The 13259-nt window shown below is 50.1% G+C and overlaps 1 protein-coding gene across 1 annotated transcript in view; it reads right to left on the bottom strand.

Annotated features, from left to right (window-relative positions):
- Positions 1 to 13259, bottom strand: part of ACAN (aggrecan) — a 68929-nt gene that overhangs the window by 26347 nt on the left and 29323 nt on the right. The window contains exons 3-10 of the mRNA XM_070775099.1: positions 10918 to 11301; positions 9427 to 9601; positions 7999 to 8126; positions 7425 to 7718; positions 5757 to 6161; positions 3365 to 3539; positions 2450 to 2577; positions 1082 to 1375 (exon numbers count right to left, since the gene is read on the bottom strand). Of these exons, the coding sequence (XP_070631200.1) occupies positions 1082 to 1375; positions 2450 to 2577; positions 3365 to 3539; positions 5757 to 6161; positions 7425 to 7718; positions 7999 to 8126; positions 9427 to 9601; positions 10918 to 11301 (1983 nt within the window). The remainder of the gene's footprint in view (positions 1 to 1081; positions 1376 to 2449; positions 2578 to 3364; positions 3540 to 5756; positions 6162 to 7424; positions 7719 to 7998; positions 8127 to 9426; positions 9602 to 10917; positions 11302 to 13259) is intronic.

The following is a 13259-nucleotide window of genomic DNA, read 5'->3' as shown; positions in this document are numbered from 1 at the left end:
TTAGAGATCCCCCCTCTTTTTTTGATTTAGACCATTTATAAAGTCTCTATTGAATTTATTACAATATTGTTTCTGTTCTATGTTTTGTTTTTTTGGCCACAAGGAATGTGGGATCCTAGCTCCCTGACCAGGGATTGAACCCATGCTCCCTGCATTGGAAGGCTAAGTCTTATCTACTGGACTAGCAGGGAAGTCCCTTGGGGGTTTTTCTAAAAAATTAACTTTATTTTGAAATAATTACATATTCACAGGAAATTATAAATATACTGAGTTTTGATGTATATGTAAAATATGGCACAAGCCAGTACTACAGTCTACATTCTGGGCAGTGTATCTGGACCCATGGACCCTGTAAGAACTCATCTAATCAGAGCCCAGCCAGTCCTTGGCCATGCCCTGGCCATGCCCTGGCCATGCCCACTGAGTCGACGACATCCCTCTCAGAACTCCAATAACATGGCATAGAGTCCTCAGCATGGGTCAGTTAGAAATGTGAATTTTTGGTGCTCAGTGAATAATAATTTGACTAAACTCATCACAGAAATATTTAGAAGCAGATGAAAGTTTGACCAGGCTGTACTATTCAAAACTGTATATATACTTATATACACACATACACACAACATATATGTGTGTTATTTATTTGCAAAGCTAACATTTATTGAGCATTTACTATTTCCCAGGTACTATGCTAAGTGTTCTGTATGTACTACCCCAGTTAATCCTTGCAGCAACAATTCGAGGTAGGAAATATTATATCATTATTTTATAGAGAAAGCAGAGAAACAGAGAGACTAAGTGACTCGCCCAAGGTCACACAGCTACGAAGCAGCAGAGTCATAATTAAAATTCAGATCTGCCTGATTTTGGAACCTAAGTTCTTACTTGTTTCTCTTTATGTGTCTCTGGGGGCACATTAGAAAGATGTACTTGCCACAGAGTCAAAGCCTAAGGTCATCCTGTGCAGAGGGACTGAACTTTTTCCTCTTTGCTGTGATGGATGGGCAGAGATCAGGAGGATGAGCCTGGGGGGGTCACCCCCAAGACAGAGCGGGGCTGAAGGGGAGATGAGGACACAAACCTCGGAAGCAGAAGGCGTGGTGCCGGGACAGCGGATCCAGGAGGCCCGTCTGGTTGGGGTAGAGGTAGACGGTTCTCACGCCCGGTTTGTCCCCGCCACAGGCGGGCCTTGGGGTGACGATGGGGTAGCGGAGGCTGCCGTCAGCCAGCCAGCCGGCGTAGCACTTGTCCAGACCACGGCTCCAGGCAGCATAGAGCTGGCCTGTGGTGGCCAGAGTGGCGTTTTGGGATTCACAGAACTCCTGGGCTTCCCAGAAGGTGAACTGCTCCAGGCGTGTGGCGAAGAACACCTCCCCTGGGGGTAGAGGCAGGTGGCAGGTGTGAGCCTCTGTGCCCACGGCCAGAGCAGCTGCTGCTCACCCAGGGGCAGGGCAGCTGCACTAAGACAAGTTAGTCACTCTCCATGAGAACAACTTCCCTTCTTTCTCTCTGGATTCTCCAGTCACATGTAGGCACCCCCTCTTCTGTCTAAGAGAGGCACTCCTGGGCATCCCGTGCTCCCCTAAACCTCAGCACTTAATCATGGAGCACTGAATGCTATGGACCTGTGGCCCCATCCGCGTCCTGTGAACTCAGGGAGCGGGGCCTGTGGCCACTCTTAGGGGTTGGAGTCCCAACACCCAGAACAATACTGGGGTCTGTGTCTGATCTGGGGGGAGGAATTTCACATTTATTGAATACCTGCTTATACCAGGCACTTTTCATGCACATCTCATTTAATATTCAGTGAAGTCTCTGATATAAGCATAAATCAGCTCCATTTTATAGATGAGGAAACTGAGGCCTAGAGTGGTTAAGTAACTTGCCCAGGTCCCCAAACAAGTGAGTGACAGTGTTGAAATCTCTCCAGAATGTCAGCATTTCCAAGATTGCATTCAGTGGGACAGTAATTTGGTGATTTTAATTGAAATGATAAGAAATAAGACCAAAGAAAGGGTCTATGTTTCATTAAGCTTGGATGATGCTTGGTTAAGCAGAGTTGAAGAGGTTGGTTTTTTTTTTTTTTTTTTAATGCAGGACTTCTCAGAGTCTTTGATTTGTTCATGGGCATTGAGACTCTCAATGAGGCAGAAGGTGCATATAACATTTTCTGGTACAAGTAAATTAATTCATTTATCTATAGAACTTACTGCTTTTTCAAGAAACCAATGGTTCCCTGCAATGCTGGGGAATCCACATGAATCATCTTAGAGGCAGACAAGGGGCCTGACCTGAGAGAGGGACTGGGAAGGCCTTCTTTCTTAAATAGGATCCTTTCCTGGCTGCCTGCTCAGGTGAGAACTGGACTAGGTGGATTCCCCCTCCTCTGCATCTCCGCATCAGTCCCCTCACCCTTCCTCAGCCCGAAATGTGAGAACAGGGCCTGTACCCTCGAGTCTGTCCACGTAGCAGTAGACATCGTAGGTTTCTGATGGTGGCCGCACGCCGTAGGTCCGGACCCCCGGGCTGCTGTCCTTGTCACCCACACAGGGGGTCCGCGGGCTCACAATGGGGTATCTGCAGGGGAGGTGGGAGGGGCAGGTGAGAGCTTGTTCTAGAAAACTGGGGATGCGGGGCCCCAGGGTGAGGCCGGCAGGTCTCCTGAAGGGTTCAAACCAGGAAGGAGGACTTCCCTGGTGTGCCAGTGGTTAAGAATCTGCCTGCCAGTGCAGGGGACACGGGTTCAATCCCTGGTCTGGGAAGATCCCACATGCTGTGGGGCAACTAAGCCCATGAGGCACAATTACTGAGCCCATGCACTGCAACCACTGAAGCCACACACCCTGAAGCCCATGCTATGCAATGAGAGAAGCCACCACAGTGAGAAGACTGCCACGGTAACTAGAGAGTAGCCCCCACTTGCCACAACTAGAGGAGGTCCACAAGCAGCAGTGAAGACCCAGTGCAGCCAAAAAAAACAAAAACAAAAAAACAGGAAGGAATCTCTCATGCAACATGTTCCCTGTGCAGCTGGGGATGGGGCCGCCTGGGGGCCACTGAGGGATTCCTGGCTTCAGAAGAAAGCCCATGGCATGGAAGGGTCAGGCTGGTGAGGACTGGGGGGCTTGACAAGGAGCTCTCAATATGTTTTTTGAGGAGATATGACCAAGGAGTTAATGTCTCCTGGGATCCATTCCCGCCCTCTCAGAATACGGTTTGGTTCTGGGGGAGAAATTAAGGGGTCAGCCAGGAGCCACTAATTAACAGAGCACATAGTGTGGTGGGTGCCGCAGGCTCAGGCTCCCCAAGCCTGACCTCGCACGGTGGGGTTTGGACTGGCAGGGGAGCCCAGCTCGTCTGTCACCTGACTGTCTGGTCCTGCAGCCAGCCGGCGTCACACTGCTCGTAGCCTGCTTCATAGGCGGCCTGGAGCTGCTCGGGCGAGGCGATGATGGCCCCGGTGCGCAGGCAGGCCTGCTTGGCCTCCTCAAAGGTCAGCGAGTAGCGGGAGGAGCCTGGGCGGTAGTGGAACACGACTCCTGGGTGGGGAGGAGAGGCAGAGGTGAGACAGGTCAGGATCAGGGCATGGACCAAGGGCCACAATGCCAACGTCTGTGGTACCTGGTTCTCAAGGCTTTGCAGGTGTGGAAGGTGCCCTGGCTCCTTGAGGAATGACCTCTTTTCATCCCCTCCTTCCTTTTCTATTCCCCATCTGATTCCTTGTCAAGTTGGTATCTCTGCTCGTTCAAACTGCTCCTGAAATTCACCTTCCCGAGAAAGCCTTCTAGGAACCTTCTGCCATGGGTGTCCCCAACCCTTCATTCTGGCTTCCTCACTCCAAGGCTGCTCATTTGTCCCCAGACTCTTGAAAACAAAGGCACTTGCTCTTAGTATAAAAAGAATAAGTGATCACTGCAGAGCATTTGGAAAACACAGAGAAGGACAAAGAAAAACATCAAACAAATCTATCAAACCACTGCCTTTCTTCCACTTGGCCCAAAGTCCCGGGTTCAGGGGGTAGGTGGTCCTCCTGAAAATAGCTGCAAGAGTTTGTGCTGGTGCACTGGGTATATGTCGGGGCATGAGCACAGGGCACAGCCTGTGCATGAACCTCCACTCACTCTGCCTCCCCTGTTGCATTTAACTGGACACACATTGGTTTTTGATACTTCCCTGGGTGACTGGTCAGTTTACATCCAGTTGTAGATGGATTCCTAATCTGAGTCTCCCCTACATTCTTATCCTGTCCTGTGTTAGATGCTCACCTATCCATTGGCACCTTTATGGGTGGCAGCCACGTGGAGGGAGTGAGGGTCTCTCCAGCCCTGAGCCAACCCGGGACACAGTTATTGTTGGCCTTACCCTCAAACTTCTAAGCAATTCTTCCTTCTCAACATACTGTATTTACCTGCGTGATTCAGGCTGACATCTCACTTGGTGCATCATGGGAGTGAAGGTGGATGGTGGTGGCCATCTGCCCCACCCCCAGTGGAGACACTACCAAGGTCCTGCTGGAGGCCACCCCAGTACGTCTTTCCTATTCATGGACTCGAGTTTTGGAAACAGCCAAGTTCCATGTGATGTGACATCCCAATTATTCAAATATTTATTTATTTTTTTGGCACCTGGCATGTGGGATCTTAGTTTCCTGACCAGGGATTGAAGCCACGCTTCATTCATTGGAAGTGCAGAGTCTTAACCACTGGACTGCCAGGGAAGTCCCCATCCAGACATTTATTGAGCACCTGAAACAACACCATCCCAGAACCGAGGTGGCAAACATTTTCTGGAAAAAGCCTGATAGAACACATTTCAGACTTTGTGGGCTAAATGGGTTTTGTACATCTACTTGATCCCACCCTGATAGCCCTAAACGGCCCTAAATGGCTACAGACAACATGTTACCAAATGGGTGTGACTTTGTTCCAGTCAAACTTTATTTGTGGACATTAAAATTTGAATTTTATGTAATTTTCACAATACATCACAAAATGTTATTTTCTTTGGACTTTCCCCCTCAACTACTTAAAAAGCTTTTTAATTCTCAGTTCATGGGCCACAGAAGAACTGAACATGGGCTACAGCTAGGTTTGGTCCATGGACCACAGTCTGCAGACCTCTGTTCTGGAGGGCCAGTGTTGTGAGAAGCCCTGAGGGTACCTATTGCAGCCGAGTTCAGCGGCTCTATTCTGCAGAAGTGCCTGTTGGGGCAAGGAGGGCCCATGGGCAGAAGAGCCCTGGTTTTCCTTTGCCCTTCACCTCTGCCTGTTGATACATTCTTTGGTTTTTACCTCTGACTTCATTTGAAGGAAATGCTTTGTGACAAAGAGCCGCACACCCATAAAAGAGCGTGAGCACCAGTGGTGTGGCCCATCCCCTTTGTTTCTTGTTTCACAAGTGAGGAGAGCTGAGTCTGAGGGGAGGGACACTTGTCTCACATCCCAGGTGAAGTTGAAAGTACAGAAGAACCTCCACCCAGGTGGCTCAGTGGTAAAGAATCTGCCTGCCAGTGCAGGAGACGCAGGTTCGATTCCCTAGGTTGGGAAGATCCCCCGGAGAAGGGAAATGGCAACCCACTCCAGGATCCTTGCCTGGAGAATTCCACGGACAGAGGAGCCTGGCGGGCACAGTCTGTGGGGTCGCAAGGAGTCGGACATGACAGAATGACTGAGCACTTCCTGCACTGCACACAGAAGACCCCAGACCAAGCCCTTTCCCCAGCCCTGGATGCAGCCCCTTGAGCAGCGGACACTTACCCCCTGGCAGTCGTGGCTGCCCAGGGACCTCAGCCGCACCTGGGGCTAAGGTCACCTGCACGACGAGGTCCTCGCTGGTGAAGGCCGTGGGGGCTCCCAGGCCGGGGGTGGACTCTCTGGGAAAGGCCCAGGGCCGGGTGGCCTCTTCAGTCCTGTTCTCTACTTCGGGGAATGCAGTGGCCCTTACTTCAGGGACAAACGTGAAAGGCTCCTCGGGTTCCGGGGCGGTGGGGGAGACTTCAAAGTCGGGCTTTGCCGTGAGGATCACGCTGCCTCGGGCTTCACCCTCAGTGATATTTCGGGGCAGGGGCAGCTCCACGTCAGGCCAGGTCACCGTCTGGATGGTGATGTCCTCCTCACCGCCCACCCCGAAAAAGCTTTCTGGGATGTCCACAAAGTCTTCACCTGGGGCAGGGGGCAGAGACAGGCATTAGTGCTTGGCCTGGGGCTGGCCTGATGGAGATGAATATCAGATGCTCCCCTCCTCTGCTAAGAAAAGAAAGCACCTACTGTGTGCCAGGCACCTGGCTGGGTCCATTGCTGGAGACCTCAATGGCTTGAGTATTTATTATAGGAGTTCCCTAGATTGCAAGAATATGCAGTCACCATAGCACAAGACCCTGACCAATCAGCTCACTGCTTATTAAAACCATCTTATTCCAATATCCCTTCCTGAGTAATGCCAGCCAGTTGCTTCCTTACCTATCTTGTGAGCACCTGCTGAGGCTCTGATGTTAGAACTAGCCAATGGGACAATGTAAATCAATTAGAAAGAGAAATGAAAAAATCTTCCCAAAGATGCAGGAGCTCATGAAATTGATGAAAGTGAGAGAACTGCCTGCCTCAGTCATGAACAAATAAGCCACTTAGTAATGAATAAAGAGAGCATTCATGAGGATGCTACAACTGCAAAAAGGGTGGTGGGAATATTGAAAAGTGAAGAGAAGCTTTTGGGGGTAATTCTAATTATTTTTGCACAAATAACCCTAGACAGTGTAAAATACAGGATACAAACTTTTAAAAAAGTTTTAGTCTAAATGTTCACAATAAAGTCCTTGTCAAAACCTTTTTCCCACTCTTAAGTAACACTATGGCCCTCATTTTGAAGTGAATTCAATTAAAAAGGGTAACTGCAGAGAGGAAGGTGGGAGGGAGGCTCAAGAGGGAGGGCACATGTGTATACCTATGGCTGATTGTTTGACAGAAAGCAACTCAATTCTGTAGAGCAATTATCCTTCAATTAAAAAATACTTTTAAAATTTAAAAAAGGGTGGATCACAGCGCCCTCCTGTGGCGCACAGTCTCAAGTCAGGCCCCCACATCTTCCCATTAGACAGATAAGGAAAGTGACGCTCCAGGGCCTTGACTTTGTCACAGCTGTCCAGGAGTGAGTGGCAGAGACGTGATTCAAACTTGAGAAAACAGTCTCTGAATATCATGTTTCCTCCCAGTTCTGGGCTGATGAGATAGGACTGGGTACACTGCAGGCTGCAGTGATTCTAGCTTCCCGAGGAATCCATGAAAATAGGGGGTGCCAAGACATGGGGTTCAGGTACCCAGTGGACCCTTGAAGGAGGTAAAACCCAACTCCCCATTCTAAGATTTCATCCTCTGGGTCCCCATTTCGGTGGCATGCTCCCCACCGAAATGCCTCCAGCCCAAACCCACCTGTGTAGCAGATGGCGTCATAGCGGGATGAAGGGTCAGGGTAGCCCGTCTGGTTGGCGTGCAGGTAGACGGTCCTCACTCCCAGGAGGTTGCCCCCGCAGTTAGGCCGGGCCTTGGAGATGGGGTATCGCACGCTGCGGTCAGCCAGCCAGCCGGCGCTGCACATGTCCATGCCACCCTGCCAGGCCAGGTAGAGTTGGCCCGTGGTGGCCAGCCGGGCGCCCAGCCGCCGGCACTCGTTGGCTGCCTCTTGGAAGGTGAACTTCTCCGGGGATGTTGCATAGAAGACCTCGCCTGCAAAAGACACAGCCAGGAGGGTAAGGAACTCCTTCCCACGTCTGCCCTGAGTCCCCAGGGAGATCCCCAGGTTCCTCTGAGTTTGGTCTTTAACTGGGGAAAGCCCTGGTCCCACGTATCTGTATTTCAGGGATAGGATGGGGATTTGGGAGGGATATCGAGGTAGGGTATGGTATCCTGGATTGGCGCCCTGCCCAAGAGGAGGCCCGCGTGACCCCGGGAGTCGGCAGGAAGAAGGGGCTGGGTAGAGGCTCGTGGGAGGGCGGGGCGGCCTCACCCTCCATCTCCTCCGCGAAGCAGTACACGTCATAGGTTTCGTTGGTGTCCCGGATGCCGTAGGTTCTCACGCCGGGAAACTCGTCCTTGTCTCCATAGCAACCTTCCCTCGGCGTGTGGATGGGATACCTACCGGGAACCCAAGGCAGGGATGTGACACTCGGGGGACGGAGGGGCCCGGTGACCTGTGTCCTTGTACCCTCCTCCCTTGTGGGAGGAAGCGGTGACTTACTGATGTGTTTGCTGGGATCTGCTGAGATCTGTGGGCTACTTGTTTCTACAGATTTTTCCCAGCTTTATTGAGATGGAGGTTTTCATCACTATTGGTGACAGAAAGCGGCGCCTTTTACTAAATATTTATTGGTACCAAACATGTTCTATCAGGGGCTTGCAAACCTTTTCTGTAAAAGGATGGACAGTAAATGTTTCAGGTCTTGCAGGCCAGAGGGTCTCCACTGTGACCCACCACTCAACCTTGCCATCCTAGTGCAAACGAAGCAACCACAGACAAAATAACAAGCGGGGCTGTGTTCCCATAAAACTTTGTTTACAGAATCAAGGAGTGGGTTGGACTTGACCCATAAGCCATAGTTTGCTGAACTTTGCTCTGTATCATTGGAGTCTCACATCAACCTAAGAAGGAAAGTGCTATAACCACTCTAAACTATAAGAAAGTGGGGGCCAGAGATGTTAAGCAACTTGTTCAAGGTCACACAGCCTCTAAGTATCAAAACTGGGGTTTGAGGTATATAAGTACCTCTTGTATCTGAGGTGTGGTCTCTTGCACTATGCTAGGCTGTTGAATCACCTTGCCTTTTTTTTTTTTTTTTTAATGGTTAATGGCTTTTTTTATCCTGAGATCTTTTGCCTATCCCAAGATTACAGAGCTATTTCCCTTTGTTTTCTTCTTGTGGCTTTGTGGTTCTGGCTTTTGCATTTGGAGCTTTGATCCACCTCGAATGAATTGTCTCATCTTGCTTTTACAGGCTTGCTCACATGATTGCCCTCTAAGGCTCTGTCTGTCTTGCTGGGCAACCCACCCATTCCTTAGCAGCTGTGCTCAGGGAAAAATGAACCAAAAAGCTTAATTTACATGTGTCTTGCCCTATTAAAAACAGAATAGAAAGTGGTTCACAAAAATATGTAAACACCAAAATTTAAAAAAGATGTAAAGGGAAAAATGAGTAGGAAGAATAATGATGTATAATTTGCATGGAGAAAATGCTCACGTAGAGCTATGCTGCTAGTGATCACTCATCCACCACAGGACAGAGGACCAAGGATTTGGGACCTGACCTCGAACTGGCCAAGGCATCTGTCTAGCCCCAGCCCAGGCTGGCCTTGGTGTCATCAGGCTGGCACCAGCTCAGTGCTGGTCGGCGTTCCAGTCCGTCTCCCACTCCACTCCGATGGTGGCCCCGGGGCTCACCTCACAGTCTGATCGGCCAGCCAGCCGGCGTCGCACTGGTGGAAGCCGTCCTCATAGGCAGCCTGCAGCTGCTCGGGCGTGGCGATGATGGCGCTGTTCTGCAGGCAGGCCCGCTGCGCCCTGTCAAAGTCCAGGGTGTAGCGCGTGGAGATGGCTCTGTAATGGAACACGATGCCTGCAAGACACAGGAGAGCGAGAGGGCAGGTCAGTGCAGCCTCCCCTCATCCAGGCCCTTATAGAATCAGGGAGAGTCAAGGGGGCATAGAGACATCTGGGCTGGGCCTCCAGCTGATGGGTGAATCCCAGCTCCATGTCTGCATGGGGTGCTTCTGCCTTTGCTAGAACATTTCTATTAACAGGGAGCTCATTACCTTATAAGGCATCTTTTTGGAAACCTGTGATAATTCTGATAATCAGGTTATTTGATTTGGATCAAAATCTGCCTTCCTCATAATTTTTCATGTCATTCCAGGACCCCATATTTGCTTTGCAGAAAGATGCCCCCTCCACCCAGGGCCATCCCAGTGAGAGTCTTGTTTAAGGCATAGGTAGGAGCAGACTGCCTTTCAGAGAGTGCTGAGCACCAAAGAATCAATGCTTTCGAATTGTAGGGGTGGAGAAGACTCTTGAGAATCCCTTGGACAGAAAGGAGATTAAACCAGTCAATCCTAAAGGAAATCAACCCTGAATATTCATTGGAAGGACTGATGCTGGAGCTGAAGCTTTAATACTCTGGCCACCTGATGTGAAAAGTCAACTCACTGGAAAAGACACTGATGCTGGGAAAGATTGAAGACAGGAGGAGAAGGGGGAAACAGAGGATGAGATGGCTGGATGGCATCATCAACTCAATGGACACGAGTTTGAGCAAACTCCAGGAGATAGTGAAGGCTTCTCTAAGCCTGGCATGCTGCAGTCCATGGGGTTGGGAAGAGTTGGACAGAACTGAGCAAATGAACAACAACCCAACAGGAAAAACATGGTGCTGACTGAAGTCCTGAAGCCTACCAAGAACACAAGCATATTCCTTAGTCCATTGAGGGCAGGGGACCAGAAAGTCCTCATCCCTTTCTTTGGCTTCTGGAACTGGAGGTGGAGGAAGGAAAAGACATCTGGGTGGAGAGTCAGGAGATGCTCTGGCTCCCTTCCTGGGAAACTTCAGGCAAGTCACTTAACCTCAGTTTGCTTGTCTGTAAAATGGGGATGATCACAAAGCAATCGAATCACAGGATTGTTGGGAAGCACAGATTGTCATTCATTACACGTGACTGTGGCCACGGAGTATTTAATTCACTCAGAGTCTGGTGAGAGTGATGTTACTAGCTTCGTGTTACAGAGGAAGCAACTGAAGTTAAGTAACTCAACTGAGGTGCAAACTGGCAGGAGGAGGAGCTGGGGTTTGCAAGCCAGCCAGCCTGGGTGCCCACCAGTGAGGATGGCATTCTGGTTCTTTCTGTAGGTGAAGCAGGGTCCCCCCGGTCAGGCTCTCACCTTTTACCACGACCTCTAGGGTGGCCTGGCTGTCCTCGATGCCGTGCATCACCTCGCAGCGATAGATCCCGGAGTCATTGGAGCGCATGTTCTGGATTTCCAGGGTGGCGTCGCTGGGGATGGCGGGGTAGTTGGGCAGCGTGACCTTGTCTTGGTAGGCGCTGTTGACCCGCACCCGCCCTTCAGTGGCCACCAGCAGCACCACCTCCTTCTCCTTGGAAATGCGGCTCCACTTGATTCTTGGGGCAAGGGGGGCGGTGGAGGGGGCGGTGGTCACGGGGTGCATGGGGTCGATGAAGTAGCAGGGGATGGTGAGGGAGCTCCCCAGGAGGACCCGCAGCGGGGACGGTTCAGGGATGCTGACACTCAGCGAGTTGTCAGGTTCTGTGCAGGGAGACATGGGGCGGGAGACAGAGCCGTTAGTGCCCAGAGAGGACCACCCAGCCTCTCTGTCAGTCCTTCTGGAAATGACAATGTCTGTGCTGGTGCTGGGGAAGCCTCCTGTGTCATATGGAATTCCCTTTCCAGAGCAGCTTCCTCAAGACCCCCTGGTCTCTGTGCCTCAAGATGGGAACTATGGAGCCAGAAAGGATTGCAGAGGAGGCCATTGGGAAATTCACAGGTGTACCTCTTTGTTTCTCAAACTGGGGTACCCTAGGTGATGCCAAGCCATGGGATAAACAGAACCCATCTTTCTGGAGTGACAGCTTGACTCAAAAATTGGTAAAAAGTTACTTTGGGGGAGAAGCTCCAATACTTTGGCCACCTGATGTGAAGAGCTGACTCACTGGAAAAGACCCTGATGCTGGGAAAGACTGAAGGCAGGAGGAGAAGGGGATGACAGAGGTTGAGATGGTTGGATGGCATCACCAACTCAATGGACATGAATCTGAGCAAACTCTGGTAGATAGTGAAGAACAGAGAAGCCTGGCATGCTGCAGTCCATAGGGTAGCAAAGAGTCGGACATGACTTAGTGACTGAACAACATCAAGAAAAAATTACTATGGGGAAGAAAAAATTTATACAACTTGTAAAGCTAAGATATAAAAATATCAAACACTTAAGGAGGTCTGCTTTGGGCTCCATCCTGACCTTGCAGAAGGACTAGTCATTCTGTTCTGTTGTTGGGGGCTCAGGGGCCTAGTTGGAGAGGCATCAGAGAAGATCAGACGTTTAAGTCTGCAAAGAGTCAGCCTGGGGTGGGTTGGGATATGATTAGACTCCATTAAAAAAAAACAACAACAACAAACCTAGATGGTATTGATAGGGAAGATGCAGAGAGTTTGCAAATTCTGTTAGAAGTCAAAAATCTTCCTGGTATTGGAAAGAAAGAGCCTTTGAAAAAACAGCACTTTTATGAACAGTCATACACTTATTGAACTTTTTTTTCCAGGAGAGCCTGCAGGTTGACCATAAAAATGTTTCAGATATTTGTGAGTGGCAGATACATAGCAAGGCAAGAAAGAGGGAGCCAGGAATGTTTGGGGTCCAGCCCTAACCTTTTGATATCCTGGGGGGTCACTAGCAGGCCCTTCACAGAAATATCCCTCTGAGGCTCCGCCCTAGCACAGGACACAGCATGGTTTTAGTGGTGGTAGCTCTCCAGGGCAGGTTCCTCCCAGGTGGCACTAGTGGTAAAGAACCCACCTGCCGATGCAGGAGACATAAGAGACTCAGGTTCAGTCCCTGGGTCAGGAAGATCCTCTGAAGGCGTGTGTGGCAATCCACTCCAGTATTCTTGCCTAGAGAATCCTATGGACAGAGGAACCTGGTGGGCTACAGTCCATGGGGTCACAAAGAGTCAGACAATACTGCACTGACTGATCACGCACACACGGTTCTCCAGGGACAACTGGAAGTGACAGCAGCACCCAGCTCTGCAGTTTTTAAAGCTCTCAACCAACCCTCATGAAATGGTTGGCCTGTGTGGGCAAATCACCCCAGGGTATAGCCAGCTGGGTATTCAAGGGTCTCAGGGAAAGAGTACAAGTGGAGACTCATGGATCATATGTCTAAATATTTAAAAGCTATACATCAAGCCAATAGACGAATAAATTATTTTAAAAATTGTTCTATCTTCTTATTTGACAATGATACCTTTCAAAATGAAAAACCAGATTCAAATTTAGAATTCTTGGATCCCTTAGAGTTTTGCATTGGAATGTGGTGGCCACGCTGGAGGAGAGGGAATCAGGACCCCTTTTCTTCCCTCACAGCTCTGCACTGTGAAGGGTCTGTATTTATCCAGGCCCTCACAACCCAGCTCTGTCCACACCCGAACAGCCACCCCTTCACCTCTCCCACTGGCCTTCTGGTGGCTCAGATTGGTGATGGTGGGTGG

This window comes from Bos indicus, chromosome 21, assembly GCF_029378745.1.
Source record: "Bos indicus isolate NIAB-ARS_2022 breed Sahiwal x Tharparkar chromosome 21, NIAB-ARS_B.indTharparkar_mat_pri_1.0, whole genome shotgun sequence".
NCBI lineage: Eukaryota > Metazoa > Chordata > Mammalia > Artiodactyla > Bovidae > Bos > Bos indicus.
The sequence above is the reverse complement of the archived record's forward strand: the minus strand, read 5'-3'. Positions and strand labels throughout refer to the sequence as shown.